General features: G+C 33.0%; 1 protein-coding gene and 1 long non-coding RNA gene across 2 annotated transcripts; both read right to left on the bottom strand.

The window, feature by feature from the left end:
* Positions 1-1,051: 1,051 nt before the first annotated feature.
* Positions 1,052-5,188, bottom strand: LOC135629071 (cell division cycle 20.2, cofactor of APC complex-like). The gene is made up of 2 exons (XM_065136221.1): positions 3,387-5,188; positions 1,052-3,016 (listed from the first exon to the last, which is right to left on the bottom strand). Exon 1 carries the CDS (start codon positions 4,847-4,849, stop codon positions 3,563-3,565), a length of 1,287 nt encoding a protein of 428 aa, XP_064992293.1. The 5' UTR covers positions 4,850-5,188; the 3' UTR covers positions 1,052-3,016; positions 3,387-3,562.
* A 2,609-nt stretch (positions 5,189-7,797) lies between these two features.
* LOC135628845 (uncharacterized) lies at positions 7,798-16,623 on the bottom strand. Its single transcript, XR_010493027.1, has 2 exons — positions 8,700-16,623; positions 7,798-8,629 (listed from the first exon to the last, which is right to left on the bottom strand). It is a non-coding gene; the product is annotated as an uncharacterized LOC135628845 (long non-coding RNA).
* Between the last annotated feature and the right edge of the window lie 7,141 nt (positions 16,624-23,764).

Below are 23,764 nucleotides of genomic sequence, written 5' to 3'. Positions count from 1 at the left end.
TTTTTTACAAAACCAGTTCACTTAGTATATCACTAAAATGCATTGAAGTAATTCTTGGAATAATTAAACTCTTCAAAACAATTTGAAATATTTCAATAAGAAGTTCAGAAAGCACAGAAAAAGAGGGGAGGACCAATTCATTAATTCAAATGAAGGAAAAGTGTGTGTTTAAGTTGAGCTTCTAGTTCGAATGATACATTGTCCAAAGATGTAACATTCAGTCTTGCGAGTTCTTCCGGCTTTCTTTCATTTTGTTAGTTCATTTATGACAAACAATGTCTAGCATATCAGCTTGGAGATTTTATATAAAGTCGTCCACTTTTCGAAAAAAAAAAGTAAACTAGTTGTTCATTCATGTTACAAATTCTCTCAAATTTATATTCAAAGTGTGAGGCTTCAAGTCAAACACTAACAAGCACCTAGTAGAAGGATCTTTTATGGATGGCTCCACATCAGGTACGAAATATTCAGACCATTTGAAATAGAGGGGAGAATAACAAAATCTAACCAGTATGAATAATTATTATTCTGGATAATAAGGGTGAGCTAACCATATGCGCATCAATAAAAAAATACATAATTTCACAACATAAAACTGATTTCTAGTTTTATAATTCAAACACCAACAACCATTAATCAAGAGAAAAAGAAGGTTGTATATGCACCTTCCCCCTGTTGCAAAGGGTGCACGCACCGTTGGCCATGAGCTTCACTGCAGCTTCTTGTTTGTCTCGATCAAGCTCTGGAGCTTTCTGAGGATCATCAATCTCCACCGCATTAGCCTTATCCATAAGGCCAATGATAGTTTACAAGATATATATGATGATGGCAAGGGGCACAGAGGTAGAGGTGTTGGAAGGGATGGTAACTTTGGTGATGGAAACTTCAAATGCTTACCCAATATTCAATTTGTCTCTCCATTACAACCAACAAGATCATGAATAGATTATTAAAAAAAATGATGACTTAAATAAATCAATCAGAATTATCATGTCAAATTCAAACTTGGTACCACATGTGATATTACCGAAATCGCAATAAATAATCACAACCGCTGCTGCTACCTTAATCTCAGTAAACAAATAGGGAAGTTGGAAACAAGAAATACCAACTCAAAGGTCGGTGTTATACTTACAAAGGCAAATTTCAGATATAGTACTTGGATGCTGAAACTTGTGGTAAATGACCACAATAGCATAATTGAAAAAATACTGAAATAGTAGCCATGTCATTAATTGGTGAACATTTATATGAAACATAGCAAGCTTGTCTATCAAGCTCATGAACATTGCTACCACTCTGCTACAACTACAGCTGATTCAGCAAGATAAATCCAAATCGAAACCTTTAATGAAGATCCTGTCAATCGGAAGGACCCGAACTACTCCACTATCACTATAATGAAGCATTTATGAACTGTTGGTCTAGTAAGCTAACTTCCAAACTTTAGAACTGCATTATATCCCATTTGACACCATTTTTCAAGCCCTATCTTAGGATCAGAAGTGTATCTATGTTGCAGAAGACATAATCTATTCATGGAAAGACATATAAATTTGATATTTTTGTTCATTTCACAGGGAAAAACATAATAAACAGAATTACAATGCCTCACCTTTATCAAGCTCATAGATTTATTTGTTTGGTATCTCTTTACTATTATGGTATATACTATGGTTTGCAGTTCTCTTAGGTTGAGTAACTGCTTTCTACAGAAATTATGACACATCTTACTAAAAACAGAAAATTTTAGGCTTGGATTTCACTCTTGAACTTATCTTTATTTTCGAAAAATTTCAAATTGAAAGTTATTCATTTCATGAACAGTTTTTTAAACAATATCTGAGTGGTTGATCAACAGTCTTTTGATTGTCAAACACAATTCTAGTTTTGCAACTCCACAATTTTCTAAATTATTTCACCCTCTAAACAAAATCCTGAGATGCTTTAGTATCTTTGTATATGCAAATAAACATTAAAAAAAATACTATTTCAAGTGAAATGAAGTACTCCGTAGTGAAATAAGATCTACACCAAATAAAAGTTTTCACGGGTTCTAGAATGGTCCTAAAAGAACATAAAAAATCTGAAGGCTAATGGATATTTTAGGGAACCTTTAGTCACCCAAAAAATAAAGACATAAGAAGTTACATCTTAGATCAAAATTATGCATAGATCTCTTAGTTGTTGAATATGATTATAGTTGTGCAACACCATAAGTTTCCATATTTTCACCCTCTAAGCAAATCCAAAGATGCTTTAATACCTTTGTATCTGTGAATAAAGATTTAGCAAAGACACCATAGCAAGATTTTAAATTCATCATGTGAAAGTACTTTGATCTGGCAATAGAGCTACACAGTTCAATCTTCAAAGTTTCTTAATGGTCCTAAAAGAATATAAAATTCTGAAGTTCAACTTATATCATAGGAAACCTATAGTTAGAAAAGAAAAAAGAAGCATAGGGTCATAGGCAATTACCTCTTATAATGCATAGATCTCACGATTGTCAAACACACTTCTAGATATGCAATGTGATGTCTTCATGTGATAACTAGGCCATATTGAATGTTATAAGAAATCTCAACTCAAAAAAAAATGGAAAAGGAAATCTGAAGTTTGTTATACGGTTCAATCTTCAAAGTTTGTTATGGCAATGTGATATCTTCATGTGATACTTAAGGCCATATTACAAGTGCTTTGTTCTGGCAATAGAGCTATATAGTTCAATCTTATAGTCAGAAACTTATAGTCGGAAACTTATAGTCCTAAAAGAATATAGTCCTAAAAGTTTCTTTATAGTCCAAAGTTTCTTTATAGTCCTAAAAGAATATAAAATTCTTAAGTTTAACTTATATCATAGGAAACTTATAGTCGGAAACAAAAAATAGAAACATAAGGCCATAGGCAATTACCTCTTATAATGCATAGATCTCTCAATTGTCAAACACTCTTCTAGGTGTGCAATGTGATGTCTTCATGTGATACCAAAGCCATATTGAATATCATAAGAAATCTGAACTCAAAAAAGAAAAAAAACAATAAGCATCTATCAGTTTGATCTAATTATGCATGATTAGCATACACAACAAAATATATAGTCTGCACAAAAATTCTCAAACAAAAATGAGATAAAGATAGTAACTTACAAAAAAGAAACACAAGAGAAGTAAATTGAAATCACTTTAAACCACATAATTAGATTATAACAATTGGGCAAAAATTATAGACCACATGTTTCATCAATTGGGCAATAATCATATCGATAACTATGAAATGATAATCAATAAATAGGAAACAAAAATCAAACTCGTAGCTGCAATGATAGTCATGTTGTAAATAAGCCTACTAAAATGCTGTAAAAGGCTGTAAGGCTTCTAACTTACCTTAGGCGGTTGCGCTCATATTTGAAGATCTCGAATCCATGCGCTTGTATGAAAATGTGCTGCCTCTTTGACACCACGAAACTTCCCATTGCAATGTTACCAACAACAGATCTTCATGTCAAGCACTAGAGAAGTCTTTCATTTGGAATCTTAATCATTTCCACCTATCCGCCTTTTCATCTTATGAGAACATTAAATTGGGCAAAGGGCAGTTCAGGTTTTGTTATTTTGGGAGTCTCAAAGATATTCCAAAACCTGACTGTCTCATCTGCTGCTGCAGAAGCTACTACACCTCCCAGTGGACTCCCAGCCAAGGAAAGAACCCGGGATGAATGACCGGAAACCTCAGCCACTCTCGTCATGGATGGGTAATTCCACAAGGTGAGTTGATTGTTCGGCGAACCATGAGAGGTCAGTAATTCAGATTTGTTTTTGTCCCATAGCAAAGCACAAACTTCAGAGCCAGCATCAATCGAGTTCAAGCAAGCACCATTAACGGTGTTCCAAAACTTAACGCAATGATCATTGCAACCTCCACCAGAAGCCAGCAGGTTGCTCCGAGTTGGGCACCAGTCAACGGCCTTCACAATGGAAGTGTGGCTGCTGATCCTGTGAAGCCATTGACGTTGACATGGATGGTCACGTGAGACAGGCATGCAGGCATCCCATATGTGCACTAGTTTGTCCTGCCCTCCACTCGCCAAATACCGCCCTGACAACACGGACCATTTAAGACTACAAACTCCACGCCGATGCCCATTATAGAAACAGATGAACATGTCATCCTTTCTAAAGTCATAATCAACAACAGTGCCATCAAATCTTCCGACTGTCAAGATTGAATTACTTCTCCACGCAAATGACAACACAGGGGCCTGGTTCTCATCTTCCATCCCATCCACGACATGTCCTGTTGCTGTATCGATCAGGGATAAATCTGAATTGCCAAATGCGACAGCAAGAACTGCACAGTCTGGCGACCAGCGGATGCAAGTGATAGGTCCTCTGTCTTCTTCGGGTTGTAGAAGCTTAGTCGACTCGTTTGCAGCGTCCCAGAGATACACTGCGTCCTCAAGGCCAATCGCCAACACATTATTGCTTCCCCAGTCGAGGAGATTCAAAACATTATCATCCAACAAGCCGTGGATTACCAAAACCCTCTCTGGTTCTTTAGGGATTCGCCTCTGCTGCTTCTTCTGCGGCCGAATGGGCTCGTCAAACTCGGGCAGCTTGCTGGCCGACGCTTCAGGTGCAGTCTTGAAAGCGAGGATACGAGACCTGTTCTTCAAAATGCACTCGTCAAGAAGCTTTTGGTACGCCACGCTCGATGGGGATTCCCTCGAACCATCACGCTGCGGTCTCGAAGGCCCGGTTAGGGCAAAGCGTGCGTAGTCCATGTCCATCGCCGACCGGAACGGGATGAAGCGGTCGTACTCCACACGCCTAGAACGCGAAGAAGACATATTTTCCAATCGAAACCAGAACGAGACTGGCTAGGTGACGAAAAACGATCGAGAAAACCAGAAAGATCGATCTTCCCACAAGAAAGTCGACAACCAAGAATCGATTAAAAGAACCCCAAGACCAACAAAAATTCTGAACCCTAATCAAAATTTCGACGGATGAAGAACCAAGCGAAACGAAACAAGAGAAAAAAGAAAGGAATGAGATCACCGCAATAAAAATCGAAGGGAAGGACCCTCGCAGCTGTGCCCGTTCGTGTTCGTCGGAGAGCAGTTCCGACCTTCGCAGAACGACGAGATCGCCGAGAGTCGAGAGTCGAGAGCCGAGAGGACGAGAGCGCGCGAGGGGAGAGAAGTTGTTGTGATTGCAACAGAGTGGGCCTCGGGTTATATAGATGCCACCCATCCCAAGCGTTACATTCTAAAATCGTTCCGTTATATTTACCCAATCTACGTAGCGGATAGTTTGACATCACACCGTTATATGCAGCTATCATCTACGTTAAATTTCGTGTACCTTACTCTTTTAGAATTTGTATGTTAAAGAAACAAGACGTGGTATTTTTTTTGTACGAAGCAATGTTTTTAAACTACTAAAATTATTATTAATATAATGAGATTTGATATTCTTTTATTTGTCACTAAAAAAGAAAATTTTTAAATAATATCTATAAACTGATAATATTTTTATTAATACACTAGGTTTTGAGTCTCAAATTATAATATATCTTATTTTTTATTTTTAATTTAGTATAATATTCATTCACATAAATTATGCATCTAATTAATCCAACAAAAATCAAACAATGAACAATTAGACAAAACTAGAAGTAAATGCTGACCATTCTCAATTTAGATGATAAATAGTTAAATGCTTGAATTATTAAGAAAACATGTTAATTAATCATTTTTCATTATATTAATTTATTATTATTATTCTAACCAAAATTCATTGAAATTTCCTCTTAAATTGTTGGAGCAAAACAATGATATACAAATTTTGATGAAGAAACAAATAAGATATTAAAATAATAAAAATAAAAAGATAAAGTTTAGAAAGAACTTAAAGACATGTAATCGATGTCTTAATATGAAAAACTCATCCTTACATATCGGATTGATCGAGATTCTAATCTCAATATTTAATCCATCTTATCTTTGCGAACATAAATAAATATTATCATAGAGTTAGTTAACTAGCCTCTCTTAGCATATCAAGTAGCAAAATAATAATAATAATAATATTTTTTAAAAATAAAGAGGAGAAATTGTATTGAAATATGAATTAATAAACTATAGCCATTTACAATTCTATTTATAGAGCCTAAAAAGCATCCTAAATGTCATAACTGATATTGTTGTAAGAGACATCCTTTCATTAAAATATCTTTTATGCATATCAAAATTATCTTTACATAATTTTAATTTTTCTCCAAGTCATTAAGCACACCTGAAATTTAAAAAAAATTAAATAGCCTAATGGTTTAAAAAAATTTTATCTAACAAATTTCTAACACAAGAAATGTAAATTATATAATTAATTGTTCAACATTATATCTTTGAATATGTGATAACAATAATGCTCTTAAGTAGTTACACTACAATATATATTTAGAAACAAACATCAGGAAATATGTAAAGAAATATATGCAAGTACTTGTCTGTGACATTCCCATCTGCTCCAGATTCCTTCAAACACTTTCAAATATCAAAGTAATATCCTCAGCAGGAGAATAAAGATATACACTTGCCAGAATATGGAATGAAAGTCTTGTTAAATGACACAATTCCATTGAATTGGTAACTTTGCCCATTTCTCGAAAGATGGTATAAGTAGCTACAAGGAAGGATTGTAGTTGAGCTCTTTCTATATACAAGACAAAGGCTAGTAACAACACCAATGCATATGTTTACTATAGCATTGAAAGGTCAGATGATGCTACTACCATCACTCTATCCCATGTCTTTGTAACTAAAATGAAAGCTACTGATTTAGGAAGAGCCCTTACTGACGAAGAGCAAACCAAATTTTGTTTAACCATGTCAGATATTTCATTCACACCATTGTAGTCAATAATTCTTCCAAGATGATGCAATGCAATAGATGACTATTCTGGTTCTGAATGACCAACATTATGTAGAATAAGCCCACCAATAAAGCCTCATTTCATTATTAGTTTACCGTTAAGGTTATCAATGCTCATTTCACATAATGATGATAATCATTTATCAGTCTACAAATACTATGAAATTTTTGATGCATTACAATAGAAGATCAAGATTATAAAACATAGAGAAGAAACCGTAGGAGAGAGTAATGTTCTCAGGCAACTTAAATAGAAAATCAAGCATAGCAGATACTACTTGCCAACAAAGAGATATTAAGATGTGAGCTATCCCGGGCATTTTATTATCCAATGCTTGCATGTGCTCAACAGTAATCGATTCAAGCACGCAAAAAATAATAGCCTTGGCATTTCTAGCGACATGACATCCCAAAGGAATAGTATTTTTGTAACATGAAGATGATTCCTTATTGTTTCTAGATAATGACCACCAACAAAGGTCCGCAAACTGCATGGAAGAGAGTTTAGTTGCATACCAATAGCTTCCAAAATTATTTCTCCAAACTCACCAAACTGTTTTCTTATGTTTGGGAATAACATATGCATGTGAGGAAAATGTACTTGAAATGATAGTTTAACATCTGACTGATCAGAAGACTCAAATTCTGTGGGAGTGTGTTTTGGTACCTGATGGATATGAATATGCAGATTAAAAATTCTATTACTAAATTATCGGTAAGTGCTAACTCATCCTCAAAAACTGAAAAAACGATGAAATTTGTGAAAGACCAGAGGCAATAAACAAGTGTTCCTTCAAGTATTGCTTTGTATTTCAAGATACTGACATCCATCCTAAAAGTCTAGAAAATGAACAAGTGCAACTTGAAAATCTAGATATTTTCTGCATCCATGATAAATGTGGAACTAAAGTTCTGTAGATGAAACCAGCACTTTTGATACCAATGGGATATGTCCGTTCATCATTTCCAGATTAATCCTTCAAGAAGTGCCCAGCACCTTGGCAGCCCATGTAACTTTACCATTTCAAGTTGTATGTTGCCTGCTTTCAGTTGGGTGTACAAAATTGTAAGTTGTCCACTAAGATTTGCAGCTGACTGCAGTATAATGTCATTAACATTCTCTACAGAACAGGATAACTCAGTTGCAGAATGCAGTAGAAAGAGGGGAGACTCTGTAGGAGGATTACAAAGTGGCAAAGCAATGGTTGATTCTGCCTAATCAAAGTTGCCACATCAGATTCAATGTCGACTTGTGATATTTCTAAAGCCTACTGATTATCTTCAAAATAATATGTACAAGGTTTCCAAAGAGCCAAAATTCTCTCAGATTCGAGGTCCAGTTTAGCGGAAGCAGAATTTGTAGAACAGTTATATCTCTTTTACTTTCAAGATAAGCTATTGTCTCCAGATTGACATTACATCTCTTAAGGTCTTCATAAAACACCACTAATCCATTTTTATTCATGAATTTGGATCCAATGATTTTCATCTGATTCATAAGCTCTGAATTGCATCCATATGAAATCGATTATAAAGAATGAGTTGGCATAACATTCTGCAGCCAAGAGTATGGATTCTATTGCAGCTTCATGGCTTTCTGGGGTTGTCATGCTGGGAACACAAATCAGCTGCCAAATGTTCAAATTGGGAAGCCCTATATACCGAATCTTGATAGTTTACAAGTTGTAGATAATCTGCTTGTGAATACAAGTAATCAGCAAAGAAACCAATATTCTGAAAGTTGTTATTTGAAATCTTATTCACCTCTGAAACACCACAACTGAAATTCAATCTGATCCAGTCCCCAGTAAAATAATTTGAAACACTTGTCAGAACAATTTTTGACAGATCTCTAGGAGCAAACTACAGATTAGCATCTTGGAGTACATCTTTTCTTGTGGCAGCTTTAGATGCATCAATCTTTCTCTTTGCTTCATCCGGATTACTGGATGTGCTAGAAGCCCCATGAGAACATATCACAAAGTTAGAAGAAACAGCTAAAGACTCTTGATCAGCCACCTTAGGAAATGAACATTTGCAAAGGTCAATATCTGAAGGAAATGGCATATGTGGCCCCAAAACAAAAAGGAGTACACTGCAATATAGAAAGATAATGAAGACAGTATATTGTCAGCTAAAAACCAAGTAATGTAACAACCAACAAGGTGCATTTGATAAGATTCATTTTGTTGCAGGGAAAAAATAATAATAATAATTTCTTCTTTTTTGACTCTCACATCTTTTTAAACTGTAGTCTTCACCGATCACTTCATTCTCTCTCTTTGCATCTCCAAAAATAAACATTATAAAGTATAAACTATAAAGATGTTCAAATTTTTTTAATTTCTCTATGATATTAGCATATGCTGTTACAATAGACCATGGTGCAATAGATTCACGTCTCCATTCACATTCCACAAAAGGAAGAATGGCATGCCTTCGTAATGCAGTACATATAACATTGAATGCAATACAACAGTTCTTCTATTTGTCCAAGTGTATATCATTAGCATCTTCAGAAGTTGTATTCTTTGTTCCAGTAATCACAGGATCACGGAAGGGTTCTAGCATCTCTAAAAGAAATAGAAGCCTATGTTTAAATTCCTACAAGGATGGTAAAAGCATCATCTATCTGATTGGAAAGAGTAAGCAAAATTATGCTTGATACTTTAATAGAAGGTCAAACCTTATATTTTGACAGTACATCATCCATATGCTCAGACAAGGCCAGCAAGATATATTTCAAAGCAAGGATTGAAACATCGTACCGTACCGACATTTCGAGGTTGGCTTGATATGGTACGGTACGCCTAATTTAGGTGTAATGGAGTTTAAGATAATACAAATATGAGAAAAAAAGAGTTTGAGATAGTTTAACAGAGTATGAGAATGAAATGGAGTGAAATAGGGGAGAAGAATGGTTTAAAAACATGAGAAGGGTTTGAGATAATTTAAGCGTTCCTCCTGGTAATGGGTGGTCCGCATACCGGTAACCTATCAGACCGGTACGTACCGCCTGTACCGGGTGGTACCATTCAAAATTGTATACCTTGCTTCAAAGCAGCATAAGCACGACTAGTAGATTATGGAAACACCCGGTAGGGGCATTATGAACAGAGTCAACCAAACATGAAGCATGAAAATAAGTGCATAATCTATCATACGAAATTTTTTCCTTTTCTTGAATTTTTATTCAGGAGGAAGTGGATAGAATTTGGATAATAATGGGGGCATTGTGATGAAATTCACAGTTTCTTGAGCACACAGATGAAAGATGTATAACACATACAGGGTTCATGAACTAAAAAGTACTAAATGACAGTAACTAGAACTAAAGGACTTGCATTCACAGGATTTGAAGTGTATATTGGTATCTTAGAAACATGTAGAAAATAATCTGCTACCCATTAAGAAATATATAGCTTTCCAAGCAACAACAGTAGTTATATTGGTCCATAAAAGTCCCATAAGAGTTGAGCACAACACTCCAAAGAACTCTGTACAAGGCTGCGTCATAGTTGTATCATCAGAACACTGAAACAGTAGGTTCTTTATTGGCTCTCTAGAAAAAAAGGAAAACTCCAATCCAACAGACAAAAGTTTCAGTTTCACAATAACTGCTATGATGATCAGGATCAAATTCAAGAGATCAGGGTTTTATTCAAGTGTACAAATGACTAATATTGTTGGAATCTTCATAATAAGGTAATAGATGGATCACAAAATAACATCTATGATAGGTCACAGAAAGTATTTTTTTAGTTCATCAGGATGGACATGTCAGTACAATACATGCCGATCAGCACGGTTTAAACATATGGCTGGAACAAGCCTTGTGCTTGATTGTGTGTTCAGGGACATCCTTGGTATAAAACAAAACTCCATGCTAGTATTATACTAGCATAACATAGTTCGACAATCATCAACCACTGCCATCTGAACAATCATCAAATGGTGAAACTAATTGTCATCTGAACAATCATCATCAATTATTATACCACAGCAGAACAAATTGCCTCTGAACTTCATAGTCTTTGTTATGCTAGGACTATGATGTTCAAATCAAATAACATTTTTCTCAAAATGAGGAGATTATTTTAAGAGAAAATTAGTGATTGATAATTTGACCATCCACAATAAATCACAATGTATTGACCACAAAAAAGGTCAGATCTGCACCAAGAAATGACCAAGTACTCATCAAACATAGATAGTTTTAATTGCTTATGTTAGATAATTCACCAAACATTGTTTATATATTTTCATGATGAATAGGTTAATTATGATGAATCATGATTTATATACATCTACCTATTCTAACATTAAATAAATACCAAATTTTGTCACATTAAATAGTGAACACCAAGAGGTCCTCCAGAAGTTCAATTGCAAGATCAACATGAAAAAGGGTCAATGCAGTTACAAAAATACAAGTTGTTGACTTACTATGTAGACTTATTATGGAAAAAGATGAAACCTTTACAGTAATTGTATATATCCATGGTGATAATGGTCCAAAACATAAATCAATCAATACACATGCTGCTTTTGCCTAAAGATTGAAAAATAAATGCTTACTTAGAAAGCCAAAAAGCAAGTTGTCTATTCATAATTAAACTTGGTAAAAAACCAACAAACACGAGATGATAAGAATGAAGACAGATAGCCCGCACAAGCATTAAGAAGATGACGATGACATTATTATTATCTGCAACAACAAATTAATATGAATTTTTGAGACTTTTGATAAGAATACAAATGCATGTAACGTATATCACCCAGATGCATCACTACTGAACCTGAGAGAGAGCATGCTGGACAAAAGGATGTTTCCACAAAGAAAAACTATCATCAACTTGATTTAGGAGGCTAATTGGAGGAAGACGTGCCATCAAATGAAAGGAAATCAGAATCCATCCAAATTAATTAAAATATAAACTAGTAAAAGGTGTTAAAAGTTTTAACTTAAAACAGAGACCTTTCACTTGGAAGCAGTGCTTGTATAAGTGGTAATAGGGACCAAAATTTTAAATTACTGTTAGCCAATTTGCAGAACAGGAGAGGCTATCTATTCATTACAAAAGAATGTAAACACTCGACAAATCGGTGTTAAAAGAATGTTTAAATTTGTCCACTTTTGGGAAAAAAAAGTACACTGTTTGTTCATTCATGTAACCCAAAATAACTAAAATTGAAAAGCCCTTGCTTTTAACTAAAAGTCTTAGTCACTAAAATTGGTTGCCATGTTGACAAACTACGTAGTTGTCTTGTAGTAAAATTCCACATGTTACCATAAATAAAGTTAATACCCATAAAAATGAATTAGAACTACTCTTGTAAACAAATTGAAATAAACAAAAAACACACCAAAAAATAATATTTTCAATCTCAGTCTGTTATCGGTTTCAATAATATATCAGAGTCGTATGGTACTGGTATATAAGATAGTATACCAACATGTTCCGCCTGGTATACAAACAAGTTGTTAGTCATTTTTTATCATTAACAAATTTGAATGAAAGAGAAAGAGATACTATAATCCAGAGTCCAAACAATAGATTATAGACATCATCAAGGTATTTATTTAGAATGTGATATTTTAGACTAAAAAAAAAACTTGGTAGATCTTTTCAAATTTCAACTATGCTTCTCTTCCGCTAAAATTTGAGCTCTAATACTGCTTTATATTTATAAAATGACCTTTTCAAGTATGCATCTCCCTTCCTCTAAAATGTAATTTCTAACAATGCCTTATATTTATTAAATGATAACTATTTTTTTTATAATTAATTCTTAATGAAGACATACAAAATGGCAACAATTAACATATTTTAGCCAATTAACAAGTATTCCTAATCACCATATTCTACCTTTTGTAAACTTTATTTCAATTACATATATTTTTTAAAAAATCAAAATGTTCATTCCTTAAAAGTTAAGTAATGCATTACATCAAAACTAAGGAGGCATGTTAAGAGTATTTTTTCTTTGTTGACTGTATCTTTTAAATTATAAAATATGTTATCATTGATGCAATAGGTGTTTGAGGGCAAGGAAATTAGCAGAGATCCTTGATCGAGTGAACTATGTTTGTTTGAGTTAATGAAGTTCAGGTAGAGGCCCAATAGGCACTCGTCATGTCCCTTATTAGATAACTATGTTTTGGATCGAATAGGTGTAGTCTATAGGAATGCCCTTGAAGATTTTGATTCTGTGATAAACTATTATGGATTTTTAAGATTTGAGAAAAATATATTCTATGACTAAGACAACTTTTGTGAAATTTTTAATTTTCATACATTTGTAAACATTTCTCTGACATCTTTATCAACATAAGTAGATTTTTAATTTTCCATGTTTTTATTGTGTTAAATCTTATTTAAATATTTTTCAGACTGCTTTCAATTAAATCATATTTTCCTAATTATTTTAAATATTTTATATGTTTTGTTTGTGTTATATGTCTTTGTCAACTTCTTCTTAATTGTTATCAATATTTTTTTCTAAAATTATCTATTATTTTTTCTCATGACAAAGGAAATTTAGTTATACTCCTAATTTGGTGGCAAATTTCATTAAACAGAACAAAATAATTTGGAATTTTACCAAAAACAACTGTATTATGTTTAAAAGTCATAAAAAATAATTTATGTACTCCAAATTATTTTCCTCAAAAATTTTTTCATGTTTGGATTTTAGATAGCCATAATTAAAGTAACCAAGGTATATTGACAATAAGGATTGATGTTATTGATGTTCTGCCTGACTTGGTATGATATATTGACAACAAGGATTGACGTTCTAACAGAGTCAATTTGACAACATCAATCCGATCATTTGCTAGCATTAATTAATATATTGTACATTCCTAAAGATTTCAACTAACAATTTTTGTATTTTTGTGTTATATCACATCATATTGCGTTAGAATTGGTACCAATATTCAATTCATTCATGGAAGTTAGAAAGTACATGAAAAGCAAAAACAACTACATACAAACATAGCATACAAATCCAAGAGGGACAAGCATACGGGTCAACGATTAAGTTTTAATACCATATTACATGAAAAAATAAAAGAAGAAAAACAACATAAAGAATTACAGGGCATGACAATTTGCTTTATAAACAATAGAAGATGTTCATCAAAACTAAGTAGCTAGCTTCCTATTTAGTGATAAAAAAGAATATGATATGAGCCAAAGGTGTCATAATTCAGTTATGCATCTACTTTTATACCCAAATCTAGTGATTCTACAAAGCCTAACCTATGGAGACTAAAAATAAAAGTTTCAAATTACCATATCAAAACGTAACTGATTGAGTGTACCTTCAAAATGTATGGATAAGTACATGTGTTTTAACCTGATTAAGAAGCATCTTTTATTGAGATATCAGTTGAATGCTGCACAAATATGTTCCAATTAACAACTAGCTTTGTATGATACCTTTATAATTTGCTTTGCTAGTCATTTCAATTTGAGTGAGATTTTATTTACACTTAATATTTCACATTGTACATTTACCATCATAGAATTACAAATTAATTATTTTAGAAGTAATAACATGATAAGCAAAAAGGACCATAAAAATTACAAAAGGATGTTCTTTGAGTATCGAGTTGAGTAAAGTCAATTTAGCTAAAGCATAGCAAACAATATAAAATGCCACATTATAAAACCTTATTAACTATAGTAATGATTGCATCATAAATGCATAAGAACTTCTAGCTAACAACACATCATAAAAATTTATAGATCCAATGTTAAGGGCACAAAATTGCAGACTTGACTTCAGCAACATTTCAAGAGCCCATGTAATTCTCTCAATTTGGATAAGTGAACATAAACAAAAACTTCGGATCAGTGAGCATAACTAAAATCTTGATCACAAGCACTACAAAATGCTATTGGAAGTTGAATCTAGACAACATAAGAGCTAATAATCAAAGAAAAGACATTCTACCAAGTGACACTATCCCATAATTCCATATCCACATATTGCAATCGCCATCATCTGAGAAATGACCAAACTGAAACCATCAACAATTGAGTCCCAAATCCAAGACATTCAAATAAGAAGCATCCCAATAATCTTCAGTTCATTTGAATTCTTCCCCAAACAAGCTCAAGTAATCAGTAGGTTGCATGTGCCTGGTTACTTCAGTTTTAACAATTTCATCAAATATTGAAGACAGACCCAACTATTCAAGTACAAAATTGCCAAATCAGGTTGTAAATTGATTTGATAAGAAACCATATCCATTCACATAATATGCATGAAAAAATAATTTAATTAACATTAGTTTCTTCATAAACTTATTGTGGAATCCTCTAAACTAAGAAAGAACACTTTTAAACACGTGGAAAGCCAAAAAGCAAAAGAATTTCTATTAAGTAATATGGAACACATCATCTATAATTATTTCAATGTTTGACACAAAATATTACAGAACAAAATGCAAAGAAGAAACAGAAGAACATTTGTAACTAACAATGTGGAGACTTGTTCATTTAAATGGCAGTCCAAATCCTTTGAGAAGATGGACCTGCATAGCCATCGTGTCTCTCACAATTCAATTGGAGATTCATATATGTCATTACAGCTGCCAATAAAAAGTTAAAAAAAAAATTAACCATCAAGTTTTAGTTCATAAAGTCAAATAGAGTGGAGTAGTTTACCTCATCATGTTCCAAGGATTGTCAATCTTGATCCAACCAATTTAGAATGATACCAACCGGTACGGGCGATACGTACCGGTCCGACGACATACCGGTTTGCGGACCACCCGCTACCGGACAGAACATGCTAGAGTGCTACAATGCTACAGTAAGAGGAAGAAATATTTAAAACTGCTCGGTAACAGTGATACAGTGCTCCAATGGTCAAATTGACCATTGGAACCCTTTCTTATGGTATTTAAAAACCCTTCTTCTCCTTTATTTCACTCCATTACATTCTCATACTCTCTTAAACTATCTCAAACTCTTTTTTTCTCACATTTGTTCTCTCCTAAACTCTACAAAACAACGATTTATAAATTGAATCGAGGCTAATTTAGGAAGATTAAGAGGAAGAACTTTCTAATCAAGAGGTATGTTTATATAAGGATAATCCGTACTAAACTGAAATATGAACCTTGCATAAGATATTCTTCAAAGCCTGAAAAAGATATATGATACTATTCTTACCTAATTTACATTGATTTTACTAAACTTATGCTATTACTATATTTATTTCTAACATAAAAATCCTATCCTAACTTTTTTTTTATTTTTAGGTATTTTCGGAGGGTCTTACACCTAAATTAGGTGTACCGCTCGGTACACCCTGACGTACCGCTCGGTATACGGTACTGTACCATACCGAGCCAACCTCGAAATACTAATACGGTACGGTATTGCATACCTTGATCCAACCTATAAAATTTCACCATTAAGAGCCTTATCCACATGCTGTGGTTTCCCGTCCTAACAATTATCATCCATAGAAAGCATACTTGTTGGTTTCTTATATGAGTAACTTACATTATGGACAATGCTAGTTCATGATAAATAAGTTACACAGTCCCAATATTTGCATGTTAGTCCATAAAAGAAGTCACTTAAATCAAGGATTGAAATTTTGTACTATACCAAAATTTCAAGACTTATTCGATACGGTATGATACTATATACCAAGTGGTATATTTTGGTATACCGTTGTGTGTGTGTGTGTATATATGTATGTATATATATATATGTGTATATATATATATATATATATATATATATATATATATATATATATATATAGGTAAGCTGCACAGTTTACCTCTATGCGGGGTGATGTGCAGATAAAAAAAAAATTACGACATCTAAAAAACAAAAATATTGCGATGATGCCCGAGACGACATTGCCCAATAAGAGAAGAAAAAAAAAAATCTTCGCTTCTCTCCGCCCCACAAGCCGATGCCTCTTCTCCCGTGCACAGATGAGAAGTCGTCGACAGACGAGGAGGAGAGAGGTGACATCCAGGTTTTACCTTTTTTTCCTATTTCTTTCTTCGTCTTCTCCCTCTTCTTTCTTCTCCCTCGATCACCGTCGATAATAACACCTCAATCGATAACGATAATGCCTTAATTGATGGTACCGCTCGGTAGCGGGCTGTCCGTGTACTGGTCTATTGACGGACCGGTATGTACCGCCCGGTACGAGCAGTATCATTCGGTATTGCAGACCTTGATTTAAAGAACTAATGGGCACTTTAAATGTTAGAACTAGGAACAGAAAACTCTATTTCTCATAATAACTGGAGAGGTCAATATATGTTGCATCAATTTATTGTGACGGACTAGTCTTACCATGAAACAGTTAGGATCATGCTTATGAGTACTAACATGTTTTCAACACTGGCTTTTTATGGCCTTAAGCAACCCTCCACCTTTTTCATTCGGGCTTGGGACCGACATTGGCGGTGTTAGAAACATTGGTACTCATAACAAGAAATCAAGTAAAGAAACTAATTTTCTTTGAGAAAGATCAAAATTGAAACACCTAGCAGGAATTTAAAAGTGACAATTGTAGATCCGAAAAATAAGTATACTTCGGTCTAATTAGACAACAAAGAGGCCTTTGAATCATGGCACTACTCGCTTTTTTAAACCTAACAATGAGAAACATTTTTTGCCAACACATAAAAACATAAGAAAGTTTGTTTTCTCTATGGCTGTGATTTTGGTGAAGGGGGAAATTAAGCATAGCCATCTCTGAACATATCACTAACCTATGATACAATGACTTCCAATGCAGAAAATCCTGGAGAAAATGAAGTTCTCGATTGAGGCATTCACATCAACATAATAACTCTACTAGATTGAACATGTTTCATCTTGTTAACAACTAAGCAAAAATTTATTTACGCCTAACACATACTTATATAAGATAAATTTGTCCATTTAAATTTGTTCCTCCTAACCTTGCCTCCTGCCTAACGTTCAAGGTGAGAACATTTTTAATTAACCTAGTCTATTGGTACTCCATTTGTGCTAAGGAAACCCAACTATATAAATATTTATCCTATTCGTTTCATGAAAGATGCAATCTTTACGCAACTTTTATTCAATTTTCAGATCCATATATCAACTGGGTAGCTTGTCCTAATATCTTAATGAGGGAATGCCTTGGAAGATGAAGAGATAGCTCCATTAACAAGTGTACTAAAATAAAAAAAATCAGAAATTAAGAAAATATGGGAAGACTCTTTCAGATAATAATTTATATAAAAGAACACAATTAAATTGATTACACTATCATGGACTTGAGTTAAAGAGACATTGTAATACAAAAAAAATGTTCAAATTTTGTCACACCATCGAGGAATTAAGTTATATCATTTTTCTTGTTGTGATCAATTGCAACTTTTATTTCGGCATATCCTACGAGTTTTGCAAGAATATATAGAATTTTTGAAACTTGAATCATATAATGTAAACTATCCGTCCAACCCATTATTTGCTTACTTTTGTCTAGATTAGTTGACATAAACTAATTAGACATCTTGTTTCTGTAGGATTTCATTCCAATACATACATTTTTAGTTTAGCAACTTAAGATCCAATATACAAAAACCAAAAACTTATAATGAATAACAAATATATGTTCAGGACAAGGATTATAATGAATAATAAATGTATGTTCAGGACAAGGATTGAAATTTCATACAATATCGGAGTTTTGAGATTCGCTCGGTATGATATGGTACTTACTGTATACCGAGAGGTACATTCGATATATATATATATAACATAAAAAGGGGCGATTGCCTCGTCACCCTTTTTGGTACGTGGGGAGGGTTTCTTCTCCCACGCGAGCAAAAAAACAAGCGACGTCACTTTGTTTTACTTATAAATTAACATATGACTTCTAAATTTTTTGCAAAATCAGTTAACTTAGTATACCAATAAAATGCATTGAAGTAATTCTTGAAATAATTGAACTCTTCAAAACGATTTGCAATATTTCATTAACAAATTCAGAAGGCTTAACAGAGAGAGAGAGATGGGGGACCAATTCACTAATTCAAATGAAGGTAAAGTGTGTGTTTAAGCTAAGCTTCTGGTTCGAATGATACATTGCCCCAAGATATAAACGTTCAGAATCTTACGAGTTCTTCCTGCATTCTTTCATTTTGTTAGTTCATTTTTGACAAACAATATCTAGCATATCAGCTTGGATATATAAATTTGTCCACTTTTGGGAAAAAAAAGTACACTTGTTGTTCATTCATATACAAATTCTCTCAAATTTTTATCCAAAGGGGGAGGCTTCAAGTCAAACACTAACAAGCACCTAGTAGATGGATCTTTTCTGGATGGCTCCACGTCAAGCTAACTTCCAAACTTTAGAACTGCATTATATCCCATTTGACACCATTTTTCAAGCCCTATCTTAGGATCAAAAGTGTATCTATGTTGCAGAAGACCTAGTCTATTCATGGAAAGACATGTAAATTTGATATTTTTATTCATTTCACAGGGAAAAACATAATAAACGAATTACAATGCCTCACCTTTATCAAGCTCATAGATTTATTTGTTTGGTATCTCTTTACTATTATGAAATATACTGTGGTTTACAATTCTCTTAGGTTGAAATAACTGCTTTCTACAGAAATTATGACGCATCTTACTAAAATCAGAAATGCATTGAAGTAATTCTTGGAATAATTGAACTCTTCAAACAAGTTTGCAATATTTCATTAAAAAATTCAGAAGGCTTAACAAAAAGAGAGAGGGGGGACCAATTCACTAATTCAAATGAAGGTAAAGTATGTGTTTAAGCTGAGCTTCTGGTTTGAATGATACATTGCCCAAAGATGTAAACATTCAGAGTCTTACGAGTTCTTCCTACATTCTTTCATTTTGTTAGTTCATTTTTTACAAACAATGTTTAGCATATCATCTTGCATGTTTAAATTTGTCCACTTTTGGGAAAAAAAAGTACACTGTTTGTTCATTCATGTAACCCAAAATAACTAAAATTGAAAAGCCCTTGCTTTTAACTAAAAGTCTTAGTCACTAAAATTGGTTGCCATGTTGACAAACTACGTAGTTGTCTTGTAGTAAAATTCCACATGTTACCATAAATAAAGTTAATACCCATAAAAATGAATTAGAACTACTCTTGTAAACAAATTGAAATAAACAAAATACACACCAAAAAATAATATTTTCAATCTCAATCCGTTATCGGTTTCAATAATATATCAGAGTCGTATGGTACTGGTATATAAGATAGTATACCAACATGTTCCGCCTGGTATACAAACAAGTTATTAGTCATTTTTTATCATTAACAAATTTGAATGAAAGAGAAAGAGATACTATAATCCAGAGTCCAAACAATAGATTATAGACATCATCAAGGTATTTATTTAGAATGTGATATTTTAGACTAAAAAAAAAACTTGGTAGATCTTTTCAAATTTCAACTATGCTTCTCTTCCGCTAAAATTTGAGCTCTAATACTGCTTTATATTTATAAAATGACCTTTTCAAGTATGCATCTCCCTTCCTCTAAAATGTAATTTCTAACAATGCCTTATATTTATTAAATGATAACTGTATTTTTTATAATTAATTCTTAATGAAGACACACAAAATGGCAACAATTAACATATTTTAGCCAATTAACAAGTATTCCTAATCACCATATTCTACCTTTTGTAAACTTTATTTCAATTACATCTATTTTTTAAAAAATCAAAATGTTCATTCCTTAAAAGCTAAGTAATGCATTACATCAAAACTAAGGAGGCATGTTAAGAGTATTTTTTCTTTGTTGACTGTATCTTTTAAATTATAAAATATGTTATCATTGATGCAATAGGTGTTTGAGGGCAAGGAAATTAGCAGAGATCCTTGATCGAGTGAACTATGTTTGTTTGAGTTAATGAAGTTCAGGTAGAAGCCCAGTAGGCACTCGTCATGTCCCTTATTAGATAACTATGTTTTGGATCGAATAGGTGTAGTCTATAGGAATGCCCTTGAAGATTTTGATTCTGTGATAAACTATTATGGATTTTTAAGATTTGAGAAAAATATATTCTTAGACTAAGACAACTTTTGTGAAATTTTTAATTTTCATAAATTTGTAAACATTTCTCTAACATCTTTATCAACATAAGTAGATTTTTAATTTTCCATGTTTTTATTGTGTTAAATCTTATTTAAACATTTTTCAGACTGCTTTCAATTAAATCATATTTTCCTAATTATTTTAAATATTTTATATGTTTTGTTTGTGTTATATGTCTTTGTCAACTTCTTCTTAATTGTTATCAATATTTCTTTCTAAAATTATCTATTATTTTTTCTCATGACAAAGGAAATTTAGTTATACTCCCCATTTGGTGGCAAATTTCATTAAACAGAACAAAATAATTTGGAATTTTACAACAAACAACTGTATTATGTTTAAAAGTCATAAAAAATAATTCATGTACTCCAAATTATTTTCCTCAAAATTTTTTTCATGTTTGGATTTTAGATAGCCATAATTAAAGTAACCAAGGTATATTGACAATAAGGATTGATGTTATTGATGTTCTGCCTGACTTGGTATGATATATTGACAACAAGGATTGACGTTCTAACAGAGTCAATTTGACAACATCAATCCGATCATTTGCTAGCATTAATTAATATATTGTACATTCCTAAAGATTTCAACTAACAATTTTTGTATTTTTGTGTTATATCACATCATATTGCGTTAGAATTGGTACCAATATTCAATTCATTCATGGAAGTTGGAAAGTACAAGAAAAGCAAAAACAACTACATACAAACATAGCATACAAATCCAAGAGGGACAAGCATACGGGTCAACGATTAAGTTTTAATACCATATTACATGAAAAAATAAAAGAAGAAAAACAACATAAAGAATTACAGGGCATGACAATTTGCTTTATAAACAATAGAAGATGTTCATCAAAACTAAGTAGCTAGCTTCCTATTTAGTGATAAAAAAGAATATGATATGAGCCAAAGGTGTCATGATTCAGTTATGCATCTACTTTTATACCCAAATCTAGTGATTCTACAAAGCCTAACCTATGGAGACTAAAAATAAAAGTTTCAAATTACCATATCAAAACGTAACTGATTGAGTGTACCTTCAAAATGTATGAATAAGTACATGTGTTTTAACCTGATTAAGAAGCATCTTTTATTGAGATATCAGTTGAATGCTGCACAAATATGTTCCAATTAACAACTAGCTTTGTATGATACCTTTATAATTTGCTTTGCTAGTCATTTCAATTTGAGTGAGATTTTATTTACACTTAATATTTCACATTGTACATTTACCATCATAGAATTACAAATTAATTATTTTAAAAGTAATAACATGATAAGCAAAAAGGACCATAAAAATTACATAAGGATGTTCTTTGAGTATCGAGTTGAGTAAAATCAATTTAGCTAAAGCATAGCAAACAATATAAAATGCCACATTATAAAACCTTATTAACTATAGTAATGATTGCATCATAAATGCATAAGAACTTCTCGCTAACAACACATCATAAAAATTTATAGTTCCAATGTTAAGGGTATAAAATTGCAGACTTGACTTCAGCAACATTTCAAGAGCCCATGTAATTCTCTCAATTTGGATAAGTGAACATAAACAAAAACTTCGGATCAGTGAGCATAACTAAAATCTTGATCACAAGCACTACAAAATGCTTTTGGAAGTTGAATCTAGACAACATAAGAGCTAATAATCAAAGAAAAGACATTCTACCAAGTGACACTATCCCATAATTCCATATCCACATATTGCAATCGCCATCATCTGAGAAATGACCAAACTGAAACCATCAGCAATTAAGTCCCAAATTTCATCAAGACAAACACACCAACATTAACACCTAAAGGTCGAGGAGAGGTCATAAACTAATCCTTATCAAGCTATGACAAATAACAATCACCAAGAGAGAACTCTAAGATCACAAGAAAGGTAGCTTTGCATTTAATATTCCATTTAAAATCACAAAAATATTTAAAGATGGACATTTGTCTTCATGATTTCTTACTTCTTGAGATTCTCTTCAATTTTTTTAAAAAAATTTCTGACCTAGTTCCTAGCTCAGAGCACCATTAACATAACCAAAAAAACTGATAGCACCAACACTTGAGAGTAAATAAATCTAAATCACCATTGTTGAAATTGTATGACACCCAATGGTTATAACCAATCATACAGCATTTTAGAAAATGATAGTAGCTACCCATGATATCTTCACTTCTTGTTGTTGTTGGTACAATGAACAATCTGAATCTTGAACGAGGCAAATACACAGAGATGCACAAATTACTAAATATGGCATGTCACGTAAAACTAGATAACTGACATCAATAAAATATTTCCTATATAAGATTAGAGAATGGACTACATAACAGCAGAAAAAAAATATCTCAGATAGATTTATTTTCTGAATTTCTATATTCATGACCAAGGTCTGCAATACCGAATTGTACCGCCCGGTACGAACAGTACATACCGGTACGCAGACCGCCCGCTATCGGGCGGTACATTCAAAAAAAACTCGTATCGAACGATACGATATAATATCGAGCGGTAACGGTCGAAATTTCAACCGTTACCGCCCGGCACAAGTCGGTAACGGTCGATTTCGATCATTACCGCACTGTAGCAGTGCTACAGTGCTCCAACGGACAATTTGACCGTTGGAGCCCTTTCTCATTCTATTTAAGCTATTCTTCTCCCCTATTTCATTATACTCTCTTAAACTCTCTCTCAAACTTTTTTTTTTC

Source organism: Musa acuminata, chromosome BXJ3-1 (genome assembly GCF_036884655.1).
Source record: "Musa acuminata AAA Group cultivar baxijiao chromosome BXJ3-1, Cavendish_Baxijiao_AAA, whole genome shotgun sequence".
Lineage (NCBI taxonomy): Eukaryota > Viridiplantae > Streptophyta > Magnoliopsida > Zingiberales > Musaceae > Musa > Musa acuminata.
This window is presented reverse-complemented; position numbering and strand designations above follow the sequence as displayed.

Excerpts from the sequence above, each read along its gene's own strand:
- LOC135629071 (XM_065136221.1), bottom strand. The coding sequence starts at position 4,849 with ATGTCTTCTTCGCGTTCTAGGCGTGTGGAGTACGACCGCTTCATCCCG.